The sequence below is a fragment of the Rhipicephalus sanguineus genome, chromosome 6 (genome assembly GCF_013339695.2).
Source record: "Rhipicephalus sanguineus isolate Rsan-2018 chromosome 6, BIME_Rsan_1.4, whole genome shotgun sequence".
In the NCBI taxonomy this organism is placed as follows: domain Eukaryota; kingdom Metazoa; phylum Arthropoda; class Arachnida; order Ixodida; family Ixodidae; genus Rhipicephalus; species Rhipicephalus sanguineus.
In genome coordinates this window covers 88363920-88380861 of record NC_051181.1, presented here as the reverse complement: position 1 = coordinate 88380861, position 16942 = coordinate 88363920, and the positions used below count along the sequence as shown (strand labels likewise).

Here is a 16942-nt window from a genome sequence, read left to right as displayed (position 1 = left end):
GTGTTTTCTTCTTCTTCGGATTCTATGTCGCCAATAGAGCGATCATAGTTCATTCCACTACGCATTGAGTATTTATTGCCGTGTGCTACAGGAGTGGCTGTGTCGTGCCATTACACCCTGTGCCATTTTTAATGTGCTTTAGAATCAGCTTAGAGCCCAGTTTCCCTAAATAAAGACATTTCACAAATACAATAACAATTGCAGAAACGTACTGTTCGGTGACGAACCTGCTATCTATTACTGCATTTGGAAAGTATTACTTCATTATATCGTTGCAAGCTTCATCGGCCTTAGCCCTGTGCGGTCCAGTAACTTCAGCGAACTCAACGTAACACTGAATGCGAGGCAATACACCTACAGGAGTGCTTATTTTCTGCAGTGTAGATCACTTTAGAAAGCGCGTTAAGTTTATATGCATACGGTATTGTCACGGGGTCGTGACGTCGACGAAGGCAGCAGTCGGCGTGTCGAAGATGAAATCATTTATTTGGCCGAACTTGCGCTCGGGAAACGGAAAGTCAAACCGGTGAACACTACAGCAGTACACACGGTACACTAATAGCGGTGAACAGAGCGTCGGCCGTCGATAAAGTAAACCGCGGCAAGGTACGTCGGCATTCGCACATGCGGCGTCCAACATTCCAGCCTTATCGCTGGTGGCCGTGTTAGTTCGAAAACAAACTCAGCTGTTTGCGTTTGCGCGCTCAAGCCCAGCAGATGGATTAAAATAACTTCGAATGTTCCCAGACATTCCGACGCGGGTTGCACAAGGCAGCAGGTACACGTGTAATGGACCGATAACAGAAAACTTAGAAAGAAAGGAGCGTGTGCGGCAATAATAATCTGCGAATCGTAACTCTAACCTTTCAGTCATACCGCAAGACGGACGCCAACAACGAGAACAGAGCGAAAGATGGTCCGTATCATGGAGTACATAATCTTTGGCGCCTTGATGGCCTGCAACCTCTCGCTGGGCTTGTACTTTTCTTTCCGGAAGACATGCACCGGAGTCGGAACAAGCGCGACGACTGCTGAAGTGTTTCTCGGAAGTCGATTGCTGAAAACTATTCCCCTGGCGGCTTCGTCCGTGGCGTCGCTCGTGTCTTCCACGGCGCTGGTGGGCTTTCCGGCACACTACTACGCCTACGGCTGGCACACGTCCTGGTGCTACGTTATGCCGCTGGTGTTCGTACCTTTGTCCACCCAGGTCTTCGTGCCTGTGCTGTACCGGCTGCGAATCACGTCGATTTTTGAGGTAACTATGGCCTCCGGAAGAGTGCTGATTCTACTGCGATCGACTTTTTCTTATTGCGATAGATTTCCTTACAGTATAAAAGTACAGGCTCTAAAAAAAGAGTAGCCAAGCGTATAAAATGGACATAACTAACGCCCCTCAATGTATTCTGTACTGCCAACACGCATACGATTCGCCGTCCCCTTCGAGCCATAGTTAGCGAAGCGGACCCTTGACAGTTGCAGGTATGAAAGTGGTGAAAGAAGGGAATTTTTTTTTCGAGGGGCTCGTGTATTTGTTGGGCAAAATCAAATTAAACGAAGAATTCGGCCAGTGAAAGTACAGGGGACGTTAGTTGTGGTCTGTAACTGTTGTATAGTAATTATGACGCAAATGAAATGAATTAATGTGGCCTAAAAATCACCCTTTCCGTAGGTGGCATCCCAGACGGCAGCCTACGAATTACGTCCTAAGTACTGGGCTACAGTTAAAGACAACAATTATTGTCCGATGTGCTTTCCTTCGACTAACTGACTGTTGGTTTAATTTAGATGCAAAAGTAAGTTACACATGATTATGTAGTTCGGCTTCATGCATGGTACGTAGGGGTGAACAGTGGTGTGGACCATAGATCCATTTTGAAAGGTTTGGCGATATGTTGGAGTGAAGTCCTGCACACTGTAGGGGGCCATGGCAAGCTGTTCATAGCCCTTGGCTATGCCCACGGCTTTTTGCACTAGTGCTACGCAGGTAATACAGCTGGAAGTCGAGTCAATGTATCGTACTGCGCATGGATTGTGCTGTAACACTTTGACATGCGCTAACTTTGATTACCGTTGGTTTTATGAAATAAACGCTTCCACGGACACCCGTCTGGTCGGGAAGAATCATTGAATAAAAAGTGAGGACGCCGACCACAAGGGCGTAAACATGTTTGTCCTCTTGCAGCCGGCGTCCTCGTCTTTTATTCCCTGTAGGTTTGACCAGCGCACTTCTTAATCGGGACAGAAGTATGAAGAAGAAATTGTGAAATATTGGAAAGTTGGACGCTGACCTCAACAGTAAAAGTAACATTACGCGGTAAAAATTCCAACGCGTCTTGATTGTATCATAAAACCCAGTATCAAATGCAACGTGGGTGACGAAACCTGCTTCCATCGCCTTTCATTTCGCTCGGTTGGCTCTTAAAAGGCAAGCTGATGACCTTTCGAAAAAAAAAATACCCCGCGTTTGTTGTTGATTGCACGGTAGATAATCTGTTTACATCCCTGAAATTGGTACTCTAAATCACGCTATTCTGTTTTTGTAAACATATGCAATATTGCAAGTTTTTTTTTATTAACTAGGTCGATGCGCATAAACCGCTGGAATGTGCGCTCTTAAACAACTTCGGTAGCCATGAAGCTTGCGGAAAGACGCAGGAACATAGTAAAATAATTTCTCCGGGGGAGCTGCACAATGGTTTGAGCAGCCTGTTAAGGAATGGGGTTGTAGAAATCAGGCAAACCCTTTCTTGAGGCTGAGATTTTCAATGGTTGGAGTCAAAACAAAATTGGCTGGTATTGAAGCTTTTTTTAGTGCCCTGCCTGCACACCTGAAGAGAGATAAGTAATGTGCGTACGGCTGAGGTTAATCGAAAATAAATATCAATTTCGCTACCTTCCACAGAGGAATAAGGAAAGACAGGAAAGGGAACAAAAGGGGAAAAATGAGAAGCAGATACAATAAACAAACATTGTGGCAGAACAGCGTCAAACACCAGACTGTCAAACACAAAAAACACAACGATGAGCTTCTGTACAGTGTGTTCCACTGTCCCGTATATCGGCAGTTCTGCCATAATATCCATGAACTAGCAGCCCACCTATGATCCCTCGTGCAGTGGTATAAACACACACACACGCACACACACACACACACACACACACACACATTGATGGTGGGAGGTGAGGGTGTCGTAGTCGTTCAAAGAGGCTGGTAGTTCGTGTAAACTTCAACATAATAGACACTTTTAGTTGGGCGTACGTAACGAGCCCACGTATGCGGCACGATACGTTGCGTACGCTGCATGCGAAGCGCTCAACGACACTTTTAGTTCCCCGTATTGCCGTACCGAGATACGTTTGGTTCAACTGGACGTATGTTATTAGAAATAAAACAGCTTTTGGGTGCTTTTTAGCGCCCTCGCGTAGTAGCGGCCGTCATAATGGCCACTAGCATCCAAGCCAAGGCGAATCGTTTTTTGGATCTATGGTCTACGTCGGTTTGTTCAGTTACGCGAGGTTTTGCATGTGCGTGCGCTTTTACCGTGTGTTTGGTCACGTTGCGTGCGTTTGGACAGACTGTGTTGACCATTGCTACTGTACCGGACCTACGAACATCAATTAATAGCAAGGTTGCACAACGACTAACGCACCCTATTTTGTACCGTGCTCGGAAACAACCATCCAGACTTACTTTTTTTGGTTTCGCTGATCATTCTCCGAGTACCGTGCCAGCAACAGGTTCAGGCGCTCGCGCACACAGCGCGCTGTAAAAGGTTTTTTCAGGGCTTCCCTGAGGCGCCAAGCTATCTCTTCCCACTGCTCCGGGTGCCTAAACGGATCGCTAGTTTGTATTTCCGCTAGCAGCGCAATATCATCGCTCAAAGTAAAATAAACTCGATTTGGGCCGGCTTTGTTGCTCTCTGCGTTCGACGCCATCGCTGCCGTTTTGCTATCTGGTTCTTATATCAATCGAGATATCGCGAGAGCGTCACGCCGCGTACGCTTCGCCTGGTCACGTTTACGCACGCCGCGTTTCTTATCGGGCGTACGCGCGCATCTCTGGAATCGATGCGTTACGTACTGCACATGCGCAGTTCTCTCCCGTGGCAGTGCTGCGTACGTGGGCTCGATACGTACGCCCAACTAAAAGTGTCTAATATTCCACGTTATCAGACAGGAAGACCAAACGTATCGGCCTTCAAAAGTTCGGTCGAAAAGCAGCTGGTTGTTAACAAGTGTTCACACTGCTGAGAGGGAATGTATCTGCGAGTTACAACAACGACAATGACCTCCCTTCTTTTTCGCCCTTTTACATTAGAAGAGTTCATTGTTTGTGAGCACCGGCTGGGAACATTTCTTCCTCATGAGAAAGAACCAGTTTTGTTTGCGGTGTCACCAAAAAAATATGCCGCACCTCGTTTTCTTTTTGTTGTTGTATTATGGCCGTCGTGTGCATGGCGAATATACAGCACGTGGCTCCAACGATTGCCGATTCAGGATGAAGACTAATTACATCCCGTTTTTATGCTGTTTCTTTCTGTGTTTTCTTTCTCATTCTACAGTACATTCATCTACGTTTCAACACCACCATTTCTTTGACGGCATGTGCGATCTACATATTTTTCACGGTAAGAAAACAAGTGTAAACTTCAATACAGATTTTCCAGAGAAATACTTCTAGAATAAATTTTATTCGGTCATTGGAAACAAAGAAATAGAAAGTGAAAGATAAAACTTGCCTCTTCAAGGAAAGGAAAAAGAAAGCCTATTTAAACTTTTTTGGACTTCAATCTGTTCGCGAGTGCAACGTTAAGCAGTTTCCACTAGGGGGATAAGATGTGTATGTTTTCTGCACTAACGGAAATTTATAAAAACTGCGATGCATCAAAAGTATGGCGTGTGTGAATTTATGTGAATTTAAGTAATGGCTTGTGTGAAGATATAATATGTATTATGAGCGCAGAAGGGGCGCTTTCCACGGATTATAGATTTATTGTAACGACAGGCGTGTGAAAACAAAACATAATTAATCTGAGATATGTACAATCAGCGTCAACAGAGGCCACGAGACACAAGAAGAGCCCGCGCTTCACTTGAAAAGCGTATGGCAGCACCTCTACTTTGAAAGCTGAGGAAGTGCGTAACATGGGCACCCAGCGATTACAGTTCTTAGAGTTCCCACTGCTTCGTTTACCAAACCGTCGATGACGCTAATGTTTGAGATAAGCATGTAGGATTTCGCCGGCACGAGTAGTACCTTTCTTAGGAACATTCGCAAGCCCCGTGTGCCACATGTGGGCTGCTTTTTGCTGCGCTTCATCAACTACCTGCTTGTTACGTCAGTTGAGATACATCGTCTGCAGCGAGTTCTGTCAGGTTATTTCCTCCTTCAGGTGTAGCGCCGTAGAGAGCATGTGAGAGGAGAAATCGTGCGCCCTGCGAGGCGGTGGTGCTCTCTCTTACGCGGCGCCGGAGTCAGCCACATGTTCCGGAAACGTTTTTAGCGATTTTATGTTAATAATTGCTATTGTAGGTTATTTTGTTAATTATGTTATGTCAGCCTCTATTCGTTCATTTTAACCAGGTTTTGAACATTGCTAGCCTTGTTATGGCCTGTATTAAGCGCTTTACTCTCAGCGTGACCACACCACATGAGATCCATGGATGGCCGACAAGCGGGGTCCCTAAAGTGCTATGCACCTTTAATTATTATGTTTTCAACCTAATCTGAAAGTAATAAGGCAAGCGGGGCAGTGGTCTGCATATCTCGCCAGACTAGATCCGCGTGCAACCTACGACATCCTCGTCCTCGAGGCAAGAGGTCTTGAATTTAGGCTTGGCCTGTTCTAAGACGCCCTACAGCATATACTGTGCAGTTTCATGGAATAAAGTCGCAAGCTGCTGGGAAATTCACACTTTTTCTCGGACCTAGTGGTCTATAAACATTTGACGCCAAGTTGTACATCGCATACCCAAAAATATACAATCCAAAGTGTTAGCACGTAGGGTGATATTGCCAAGCGCGAAAAAAGGTTCCCGTGTTTCAATGGAATAAATTTATGACAACGTAGCGTAAGAAGGTTTGCCATAAGTTCACAAGCAATAAATTTGAGGTTATGACTTCGGCAGGTTCAGCTGACTTTTGTTAGGTGACTATGCTCTGCGTTAAAACAAATCATCAAGGAATACGCTTATGAAGCTAATGTATGAGTTAGCAGTTCATGGGTGTTATAAGCAGACGATAATATGCCGCTGCGGCTTATCATATCGCCAAATTTCCTTTTCTGTTCATCTGTAGCCGAAGTGTGCACCGCGGATTTGCAACAAGCGTAAATTAATCTACTTGTGCGTTTGTTGATAACTGTACCGTTCTTTTTGACCACAAAGTGTTGCCCAAATGTACTGTCATACTACAAAAAATTTTAGAATTTAATGCCTTTTCTAGCTGCAATTTTTTGGCTGGTTCTCCATGAAGCTTGCTCCTTTTTTCCCTTTCTTTTGCGCAGCAGGCGCGAGAAACACAATTAGTTTAAACATTATCTTTCTTTAAACTTCCATAATGACGAGTTTTTCTGTAATGCCCTTGTTTTCCTGTATTAAATGTTTTAATACAGGCACCAAATATCTGCGCAAACTGGCCTTCAACCTAAATGATTTTGCGCTCACTTCTAAGATAGGAATAGAGAAAGTTACAATACAAACGAGACAGTGAGAGAGAGAGAGAGGGAGCTTGCAAGACGTTTCGGCAAAGAAAACAGAAGTAACAAATACTTCGGAGTAAAAAAAGAGCAATACGTAAATATCGAAACTTTGCATTACCATTACTTCAACAAATAAGTGAGACATTGCTAGGCACCTATAATATCTGAAAAAGCGGACCCCATTCACCATATTGTCGCGCATATTTACTGCTTTATTTTGATGCATTCACGTTTCAGCCACAAAAATTGTTAGCAGCGCTCGGCGCAGACCGCGCCGCAACGTTTGGGAAGCTTTGCGATTGCTTGAGATCACTCTAGTAGGATTACGCGCATTACGCGTATCACCAAGCTTATTCGACAGCTTAAGCGAGTACCAGCGATAACGCTGGAAGGCTCGATGACTGCTGTATAAAAGACCACGCGTTGCACCGATGATCAGTTTACCGATGGCCGATGCTCTCTCGGCCGCTATCAGTGTACAACCTGAATTGCTTGTATGTACTACCTTGACTTTTCATTTCCCGGCCAAAAGTTCGCCCAGATAAAGAGCTGCGTATTTCTCAATGTTGCTGCAGCCTTCTTCACCATCACAACCACGTGACAATATTACATCGACGATAAGGAGTGCTGAATATGTTAATGAATGTACTTTTCATCGCGATAGCAGTTATGTGGGCACACTCGGTGGGTTCGTGCAGTCACCGTCGCCGTCATTTTCAGTGTATAGCTCATATCAATAATACCGTCCTGCGGATCATATGTTCCCCGCTCGTGAAAAACCGTGGAAGCGATGGGTACGAACGCGGCTAAAGTAGAAGTCAAACCAGACGGCCATCTCCGTCGCACGAAAGGTTCATGAGATAGCGCCACCCCACGTGCGAAATCTGCAGTCGATGGCTCATCAAGCAGCGACGAAACACTCCAGCCGCCTTTCAAGGGCGAGAGAGGGGGGGGGGGGCGTGCGCTGCTCTAGCAGAAACTGCGAATTTTGGTATATCATGCTCTCTCGACCGACGTCGGGAGGCTGCGTTTAGAGGACTGGCAGGAGAAAGCTACTTCGGTCCCTGGAACTGCCGTATACTCTCAAACCAGCGTTTTGTTGAGTTACGTACGCGTGATCGGATCCAAAAGAGTGTGTATAATATTACTATTTGTTGCTATCGCATTGATTGCATCACCATTGCGGTGGAACTGTGATTCTTTTTATTACAGCAAAGTGTCGCGGCCATCTCAATCTTCGCTGCGTCGATAACGCTTGTTACAGGTAAGCCTCACTCATCCACTTTCGGTTGTTCCAATGATGGCTTTTAAAAAGCCATTCTCAGATTCATAAATTACCGCACCTAAATAAAGCTAGCTGTTTCAGAAACATTCCCAGAGAAGTGGGAAGTGGGTCGATCGATTTATATGCCATCTTCGATGAATCAGCAAGAACTGAGTTACAGAACTTCGCCATACTGCCGCGTGTCTTATGTTTCTTGAGTTGAAGCTACACCCCCCAAGACTGTCAGCAACGCTCAGCGCAAACCGCGTCACATTGTTCGCGAAGCTTCCCGATCATTGTAGATCGTTTTGTTAAGATTGCGCGCCGCACGCGAGTGTTCCAGCTTTGTCGAGAGATAAGCCGCCACCAGCGATATCGCTGGAAAATTGGATAGCGCCTGTATAAAAGCCGACACGCTTGACCGCTTGTCAGTTGATCGACGGTCGACGCTATCAGTGCATTGCTGTAGTTTGACCTTCAGTTTCCCGGCCACAAGTTCGGCCAAATAAACAGTTTCATCTCGGACGTGCTGACTGCTGTCTTCGTCGGCGTCACGACCACGTGACATCTGGTGGAGGTGCTGCTTCATGATCCGGACGCCACCGCGGAGCGCTGACCCAAGCCCAAGCCGCGAAGAACACGACTCTAAGGTCAACCCGCATCCTCGAACCAGCCGCCGGTAGAAGGGACTACAACCAGAGTACGGGCTCCTTCCCGAAACCGCCAGGCAGCCGAAGACCGTCACATCTACCGCCGTCACAGACCCCCTGCCACCTACAACGGTAGTGATGCAACAGCCAACGGAGCCACCAACTTTCCGTGGATCGTCGTTTGAAGACCCGGAGAGCTGGCTGGAGACGTACGAGCGAGTCGCCGCCTTGAACCACTGGCACACTGAAGAGAAGCTGCGCCACGTCTACTTCTACTTAGAAGACGCCACGAAGACGTGGTTCGAAAACCATGAATCGAGCCTTCAATCCTGGGACCTCTTTCGGACGACGTTCCTCAATACCTTCGCGAGCATCGTCCGCAAGGAAAAGGCCGCTGCTTTGCTGGAGACCCGGGTGCAGCTGCCAAACGAAAACGTCACCATCTTCACGGAAGAGATGACTCGACTTTTCCGTCAGCCGACGCTGCGATGGCGGAAGACAAAAAAATTCGGCAGATCCCACGCATTGTGGGTATCGATGTAATGCGAAGCAGCCAGCAAAGACCTGCATACATCGCCTTGTTTGTCTTTGAGCCAAATGTAATCATTCGTGCCATGGCATCTAGTCCGCCATATATCGCATGTTTGCCATGCACGCATGCATGCACAATCTAGTGTACACCATGCCAACGAAACGCATATTCTGGTATATAAATGCATGACCTGTCGCTTATGTTCATCACGCACTCGTGTCATGCCATACCAATTTTGATATATATGACGTTAACAAAACGGCCGGAAGCGCACCATGCCAGTGGCATGTAAATCGTTCCGTACATGACAGGCATAAGATGATTCGCATGTTAAGACCTCTCATTTATGTTCGTCATACAGTCACACCGCGCAATACCAATTTTGGCGTATATCAAAGGAGTGAAATGGCCGCGAGTGCACCATGAGTAGAGCATGTGAATCATGCCATACATGACATGCATATTATGGTTTTTCATGTTACCACCTGTCACTAATGTTCATCATACAGTCACATCGCGCAATACCAGTTTTGGTGTATATCAAGCTATCGAAACGGCCGCGAATGCACCATGAGAGTGGCATGTAAGTCATGATATACATAACCTGCATGTCATGATTTCCATGTTACCACCTCTCATTTACCTTCGCCATGCAGTCGCGTCGCGCAATACCAATTTTGGTGTATGTCAAGCAAGCGAAACGGCACGAGTGCGTCATGAGCATGACATGTAAATCATGCCGTGCATGTCATGCATTTCATGATTTTCATGTTACCACGTCTCATTTACCTTCGTCATACAGTCGCTTCGCACAATACCAATTTTGGTTACATCAAGCTAGCGAAGCGGCCGCGAATGCATCATGAGCGTGGCAATTAAATCGTGACATACATGACATGCATGTCATGGTTTTCATCTTACAAATTGTTATTCATGTTCATACAGTCACATCGCGCAATACCACTTTGGTGTATATCAATCTAGCGAAACGGCCGCTAGCGAATCATGAGCGTGGCATGTAAATCAGGTCGTACATGACTTGGATGTCATGATTATCATGTTACCACGTCTCACTTACGTTCGTGATACAGTCGTGTCGCGTAACACCAATTTTGGTGTATATCACGCGAGCGAAACGGACGCGAATGCACCACGAGCGTGGAATGTAAATCATGACATACATGTCAAGGATGTCATGGTTTTCATGCTACCACCTGTTATTCATGTTCTTCATAAAGTCACATCGCACAATACCAATTTTGGTGTATATCAATCTAGCGAAACGGCGGCGAGTGCGCCATGAGCGTGGCATGTAAATCATGTCATAGATGACATGCAAATCATGATTTTCATGTTACCACGTGTCAGTTATGTTTGCCATACAGAAATGTCTCGTCATACCAGTTTTCGTATGTATCCCTTCATTTAAACGGCCGCGAGCGCCCCGAGGCCATGTCATGTAAATCATGCTGCATATGACATGTGCTTCATGATTTGCATGTTAGGACCTGTCATTATGTTCGTGATAAGGCCATGTTATGACACACCAATTTTGGTATACATCTGATTAACGGAACGGCCAGGGAGCCCAAAGGCCGTGGAATGTAAATCATGCTGTTCATGACATGCGTGTCACGATTTTCATGATATGACCTGTTATTTATGTTCGTGATGAGGCCGTGTTATGACACACCAATTTTGGTATACATCCGATTAACGGAACGGCCAGAGAGCCCAAAGGCCGTGTAATGTAAATCATGCTGTTCATGACATGTGTGTCACGATTTTCATGATATGACCTGTCATTTATGTTCGTAATAAGGCCATATTATGACACACCGATTTTGGTATACATCCGATTAACGAAACGGCCAGGATAGCACAAAGTCGTAGGCGGCTAGATAGATAGATAGATAGATAGATAGATAGATAGATAGATAGATAGATAGATAGATAGATAGATAGATAGATAGATAGATAGATAGATAGATAGATAGATAGATAGATAGATAGATAGATAGATAGATAGATAGATAGATAGATAGATAGATAGATAGATAGATAGATAGATAGATAGATAGATAGATAGATAGATAGATAGATAGATAGATAGATAGATAGATAGATAGATAGATAGATAGATAGATAGATAGATAGATAGATAGATAGATAGATAGATAGATAGATAGATAGATAGATAGATAGATACGCTCAAAGTCGTAGAAGTTCGCTAAGAAATGCTTCGCATTTAAAAGTACTCCTGCTCTTGCGGGGTGTCAAACAAGAACTTTTCGCGGGACTTGTTCGCAACCCGCCCACGACGGTCGCCGAATTCCTCACCGAGGCTACGACTACTGAAAAGACACTGGACATGCGGACGAAACAGTACAACCGCTCGCCGCTGTCTGCAACCTATTCCGAAGTGCACTCACTAGCCACCGACGACTTGCGCGAAACCATCCGAGAGATCGTGCGGGAGGAGTTGCGCAAGCTGTTACCTTCGCCGCAGCCTCAAGTGGATTCGATCGCAGACATTGTCCGCGAGGAAATCAAAGAGTAACTGGGTGTTCCTCAGCCGGCACCGCCGCAGCTTCAAGCAATTAGTTATGCTGCTGCAGCCCGACGCAACGCCCCCCCCCCCCCTCCTCGCCCGCGTCATGACGACGCGCCGCCCCAGCAGTTCCGCCGCCAGGCACCACCGCCGCCACCACCGACGCCATACCGCCCGCCAACCGGCCAGCGATACACGCCGAGGAAGACCGACGTTTGGCGCGCCCCCGACCATCGTCCACTCTACTACCACTGCGGAGAAGCCGGCCACACCTACCGCCGCTGCCAGTATCGACGGATGGGACTGCGTGGGTTCGCCATTGACGCGCCGCGTCCACAGCAGGGTGAACGACCACGTGACATCGCCGCCTATCTGGCAGGAGCGCAGTGGGCCCCCCGAAGACCTTCCCGATCGCCGTCGCCAGGCCGCTACGCCTCTACCCAACGCCGCCCGTACACTGGCCCATTCCGGGGCCGGTCGCCTAGCCCGTGTCCGGAAAACTAAGGGCAGCAACCGATGGAGGTGCGGTTGCTGTACGAAGAAACATCGAAGATCCTCCGCCGACTACGACGACGCCACGACGAAACCTTGAAGACCCGACGCGAACCAGACAGAGCTCTGACGACGAAGCCTCGCGGACCGAAGTAGACCTGACAACGCAACGGGGAAGCAGCGGCACAAACCGACATAGCCGCGACCCGACGCCACGACCTAACTGCAATGCAAGACGACGAACTAGCGACCTCGACGTCCTTATCGACGGCCACAGCGTCACAGCTCTCGTTGACACCGGAGCCGACTATTCTGGACCGTTCGCCGCGAAGCTGAAGAAAGTTAGGACAGCCTGGGAAGGCCCCGAAATCCGGACAGCCGGAGGTCATCTAGTAACACCGGAGGGAATCTGCACAGCGAGACTCACCATTAACAACCGGATTTATCCGGCGAACTTCGTAGTCCTGCAGCGCTGCTCGAGAGAGGTCATTCTTGGTATGGACTTCTTAAGCCTTCATGGTGCAGTCATCGATCTGAGATCCAGGTCGATAACACTATCTACAGAAAAATAACTACCGCCGTACACGCCGCCAGAAAAACATGCCTTGAATGTGCTGGAAGACCAGGTCACCATTCCCCCTCGCTCCAGCGTCATCATTTCCGTCGGCACTCAGAAATCAGCAGACCTGGAAGGTGTCGTCGAGGGCGATCAGCACCTGCTTCTGAACCGTCAGATTTGCGTCGCAAGAGGCATAGCCGAGCTGCGCGATGGTAAAGGAAAGGTAGTGCTGACAAACTTCAGCCACGAATATAGGCACCTCAACATTGGTACGACGGTATCGCTGCCTTCCCATCGCTGCCTTCCCACCATCCACCGACAAGAAGGCCGTACGCAGTTTTCTCGGCTTGTGCGCCTACTACAGACGCTTCGTCAAGGAATTTTCACGAATAGCCGAGCCACTAACGCACCTCACAAAGACCGACGTGCCGTTCAAGTGGGAAACGGCGCAAATCGAAGCATTTCAAGAACCTAAACGACGCCTTTAGATGCCTCCGATACTATAGCGCATTTCGACGAAGACACAGATACGGAAATTCACACCGACGCAAGCTGCGTAGGACTCGGCGCCGTCCTCGTGCAGAAGACTGACGGGCTGGAAAGGGTCATCAGTTATGCTAGCCGGTCGCTATCAAAGGCAGAAATCAACTATTCCACAACAGAAAAGGAGTGCCTGGCCATCATCTGGGCTACATCGAAGTTTCGCCCCTATCTACGGCCGGCCCTTCAAAGTTGTGAGCGACCACCACGCCTTGTGTTGGCTAGCTAACTTCAAGGACCCTTCAGGTCGCCTCGCACGGTGGAGCCTACGACTGCAAGAATTCGACATTACCGTCGTGTACACAGGCGTCCACTGTTAAAGGGAACATCGGAGCGTGTGGCGGCATCTCGGCGCCACCGCCGGCCAGCGGCTGCGACGAGTTTCGCGCAGGCGCAGTGCGCGCTGTGAGTCGTGCTCTTTCGTCGTCTGCTGCCGTCTGCTTCCGCGCTGCGAATCGTCGCGAAGCAAACCGCTGACTCGACGAAAGAGCACCGGGCACGGTGCTCACTGCGTCTGCGCAAATCTCGTTGCAGCCGACGGCCGGCGGTGGCGCCGAACTGCCGCCACACGCTCCGACGTTCCCTTTAACAGTGGACGCCTGTGTACAAGTCCGGACGAAAACACTCTGACGCCGACTGCCTGTCTCGTGCCCCCGTCGACGCGCCACCGCAAGACGACGCCGATGACTGCTTCCTCGGAACTATAAGTGCCGATGACTTCGCCGAAAGGCAACGAGCCGACGCGGAACTTGGGGGCCTTATGGACTACCTCGAGTGCAAGGCCGCCGATGTTCCGAAGGTATTCAAGCGAGGACTGCCCTCGTTTTTTTACGGAACGGCGTTCTCCTGAAGAACTTCTCGCCACTTCGAGCCGACTGCCTTCTTGTCGTGCCCTCATCATTGCGACCAGAAGTCCTCCAGGCCCTACACGACGACCCGACGGCTGGACACCTCGGTGTTTCCCGCACGCTCGCCAGAATACAGGAAAAATACTACTGGCCACGCCTGCCTGCCGACGTCACCCACTACGTTAAGACTTGCCGAGATTGCCAGCGACGGAAGACACCGCCGACTAGGCCAGCGGGACCTCTGCAGCCAATCGAACCACCTCACCGGCTGTTCCAGCTAATCGGAATGGACCTACTGGGGCCGTTCCCAACGTCGACTTCCGGCAACAAGTGGATCGTAGCAACTGACTACCTCACCCGCTACGCCGAGACAAAGGCCTTGCCCAAAGGCAGTGCGGCCGAGGTAGCCAAGTTCTTCGTGGAGAGCATCGTATTGCGTCATGGCGCCCCAGAAGTCCTCATCACAGACAGAGGTGTACCGCCTTTACTGCGGACCTCACTCAGGCGATCTTCAAATACAGCGAGACGAGCCACCGTCGCACCACCGCCTACCACCCGCAGACCAATGGCCTCACCGAGCGTCTAAATAAGACCATCGCCGACATGCTGGCCATGTACGTCGACGTTGAGCACAAGACGTGGGACGCCGTCCTTCCGTATATGACCTTCACTTACAACACGGCCGTCCAAGAAACGACGCAGATGACGCCGTACAAGTTGGTCTACGGAAGGAGCCCGGCGACGACGCTCGACGCCATGCTACCGAACGTCACCGACGAAGAAAATCTCGACGCCGCCGCTTACTTACAACGTGCCGAAGAAGCTCGACAGCTCGCCCGCCTGCGCATCAAGACCCAGCAGAACACCGACAGCCGTCGCTACAATCTTCGACGACGCTTCGTGGAGTACCAGCCCGGCGACCGTGTCTGGGTCTGGACACCAATACGACGACGCAGACTGAGCGAGAAGCTACTGCGACGATACTTCGGACCGTACAGGGTACTTCAACGTCTCGGCGCACTCGACTACGAGGTTGTCCCCGACGGCATCACGAACTCTGAGGCGCCGCGCTCGACCCGAGGTCGTGCATGTGGTGCGCCTTAAACTGTACTATGCATGTTAACGCACCAGAGGACTCTAATGTTTGCTTTCTTTATTAGTTTTCTTTAGTATTGCATGTATTCATGTTCTGTTTTTAAGCATCGGTACGATGCTTATTCAAAGGGGGGCATTGCCGCGTGTCTTATGTTTCTTGAGTTGAAGCTACACCCCCCAAGACTGTCAGCAACGCTCAGCGCAAACCGCGCCACATTGTTCGCGAAGCTTCCCGATCATTGTAGATCGTTTTGTTAAGATTACGCGCCGCACGCTAATGTTCCAGCTTTGTTGAGAGATAACGCCGCCATCAGCGATATCGCTGGAAAATTCGATAGCTCCTGTATAAAAGCCGACACGCTTGACCGCTTGTCAGTTGATAGACGGTCGACGCTCTGTTCGACGCTATCAGTGTATTGCTGTAGTTTGACCTTCAGTTTCCCGGCCACAAGTTCGGCCAAATAAACATTTTCATCTCGGACGTGCTGACTGCTGTCTTCGTCGACGTCACGACCACGTGACAATATGCACAACTGTACAACATAACAGGGTCTCAGCAACACCAAGAAAAAAACCGCTCACGTAGAAACTTTGTTCGCACATTTAAATTGCTTGACTGCCATAGGTACATACACTTCGTGTCTGATAATGACATGCCGTAACGTATACCCATGGACTGCCAAAACGGCAACTCATGTATAACTGAAATGAGTTTATTATTTGGTTATAAACGCCTAAGCCCTAATAATATGTCATTTAAGAGTGTGTTTACCGCTGCTACTCATTTATTAGTTGTAATGGGTCACAGGCTATATGGAGCGCTCAACTCTAATTCTCTCTCGTAATGTCAGCTGTAACTGCAATTCCCAGCTGAAGCGTTTGCTACCTAATTATTCCCGTGTCTTCCTGTCTGTTAAAGTTACGCGCAACACTTAAGGCGAAAGCCTTATACCGACTCATGCCCGACTTCACATTGAGCCCCCGCAGGAGCGTCTGCGCAAGCAGGCGTTTGGTGTGTAGGGACACCACGAACCCGAGCTAACGGGGGGGTTTCGACCCCCTCCCACGCCTAGCCGTGCGTGGCATTGCCGTGTCCGGGGAAAAGAGGATCCTGGGGGTTGAGCCGACGCCGGGTGATTGGACCTTTAAGGCCCCCCGCCAGAGGCAATACACCTCTTTGGCCCCGGCTTCAAGTAGACGGCACCCCTGGGCTGACCCACCCAGGGGAAACCGGCAGTCGCCTTTTCCTGTCTCTCTCTCTCGCCTCATCTTCGCCTTTCTCTCTCACTTTTAAACTTTCCTGTCTACTTCTCCCTTCTCGTTACTTTCGATTTTTCCTGGCGGTAAGGGTTAACCGTGTGTGGCTCCCAACCTTGGGTAGACCATATTAGGTTATAGTGACGGCGTACTGCTGGCGTTGAGCAGACTTTTCACATGTTCTGCCACGTCCCCCTGTTGGGCTCCGTGGTGGGTGGTAGGCGCCGTTGCCGAACAAGCGCCTTTTTCCATGGGACCCTTGAACCCCTCTTCCACCGATCGTGCCCCAAAAAGGGTACGCACCGATGCATCTGAATTCTTTTGGCCCAAAAACAAAGACACTTTTCCGAAATACCACGTGGTTCACTGTGAACAATCATCTGAAAAAGCTAGAGCCATTTCACCTTTTCTTGTTGCTAAGTGCTTGAAAGACACCATAGGAACGGGTTATAA

General features: G+C 48.9%; 1 protein-coding gene across 2 annotated transcripts in view; it reads left to right on the top strand.

Moving 5' to 3' along the window:
* Positions 1 to 845: 845 nt before the first annotated feature.
* Positions 846 to 16942, top strand: part of LOC119395984 (sodium-dependent multivitamin transporter) — a 93820-nt gene continuing 77723 nt past the window's right edge. For both annotated transcript variants that reach the window (XM_049416850.1, XM_049416851.1), the window contains exons 1-3: positions 846 to 1255; positions 4563 to 4628; positions 7914 to 7965. In XM_049416850.1, the coding sequence (XP_049272807.1) occupies positions 914 to 1255; positions 4563 to 4628; positions 7914 to 7965 (460 nt within the window). In that variant the 5' untranslated portion in view covers positions 846 to 913. The remainder of the gene's footprint in view (positions 1256 to 4562; positions 4629 to 7913; positions 7966 to 16942) is intronic.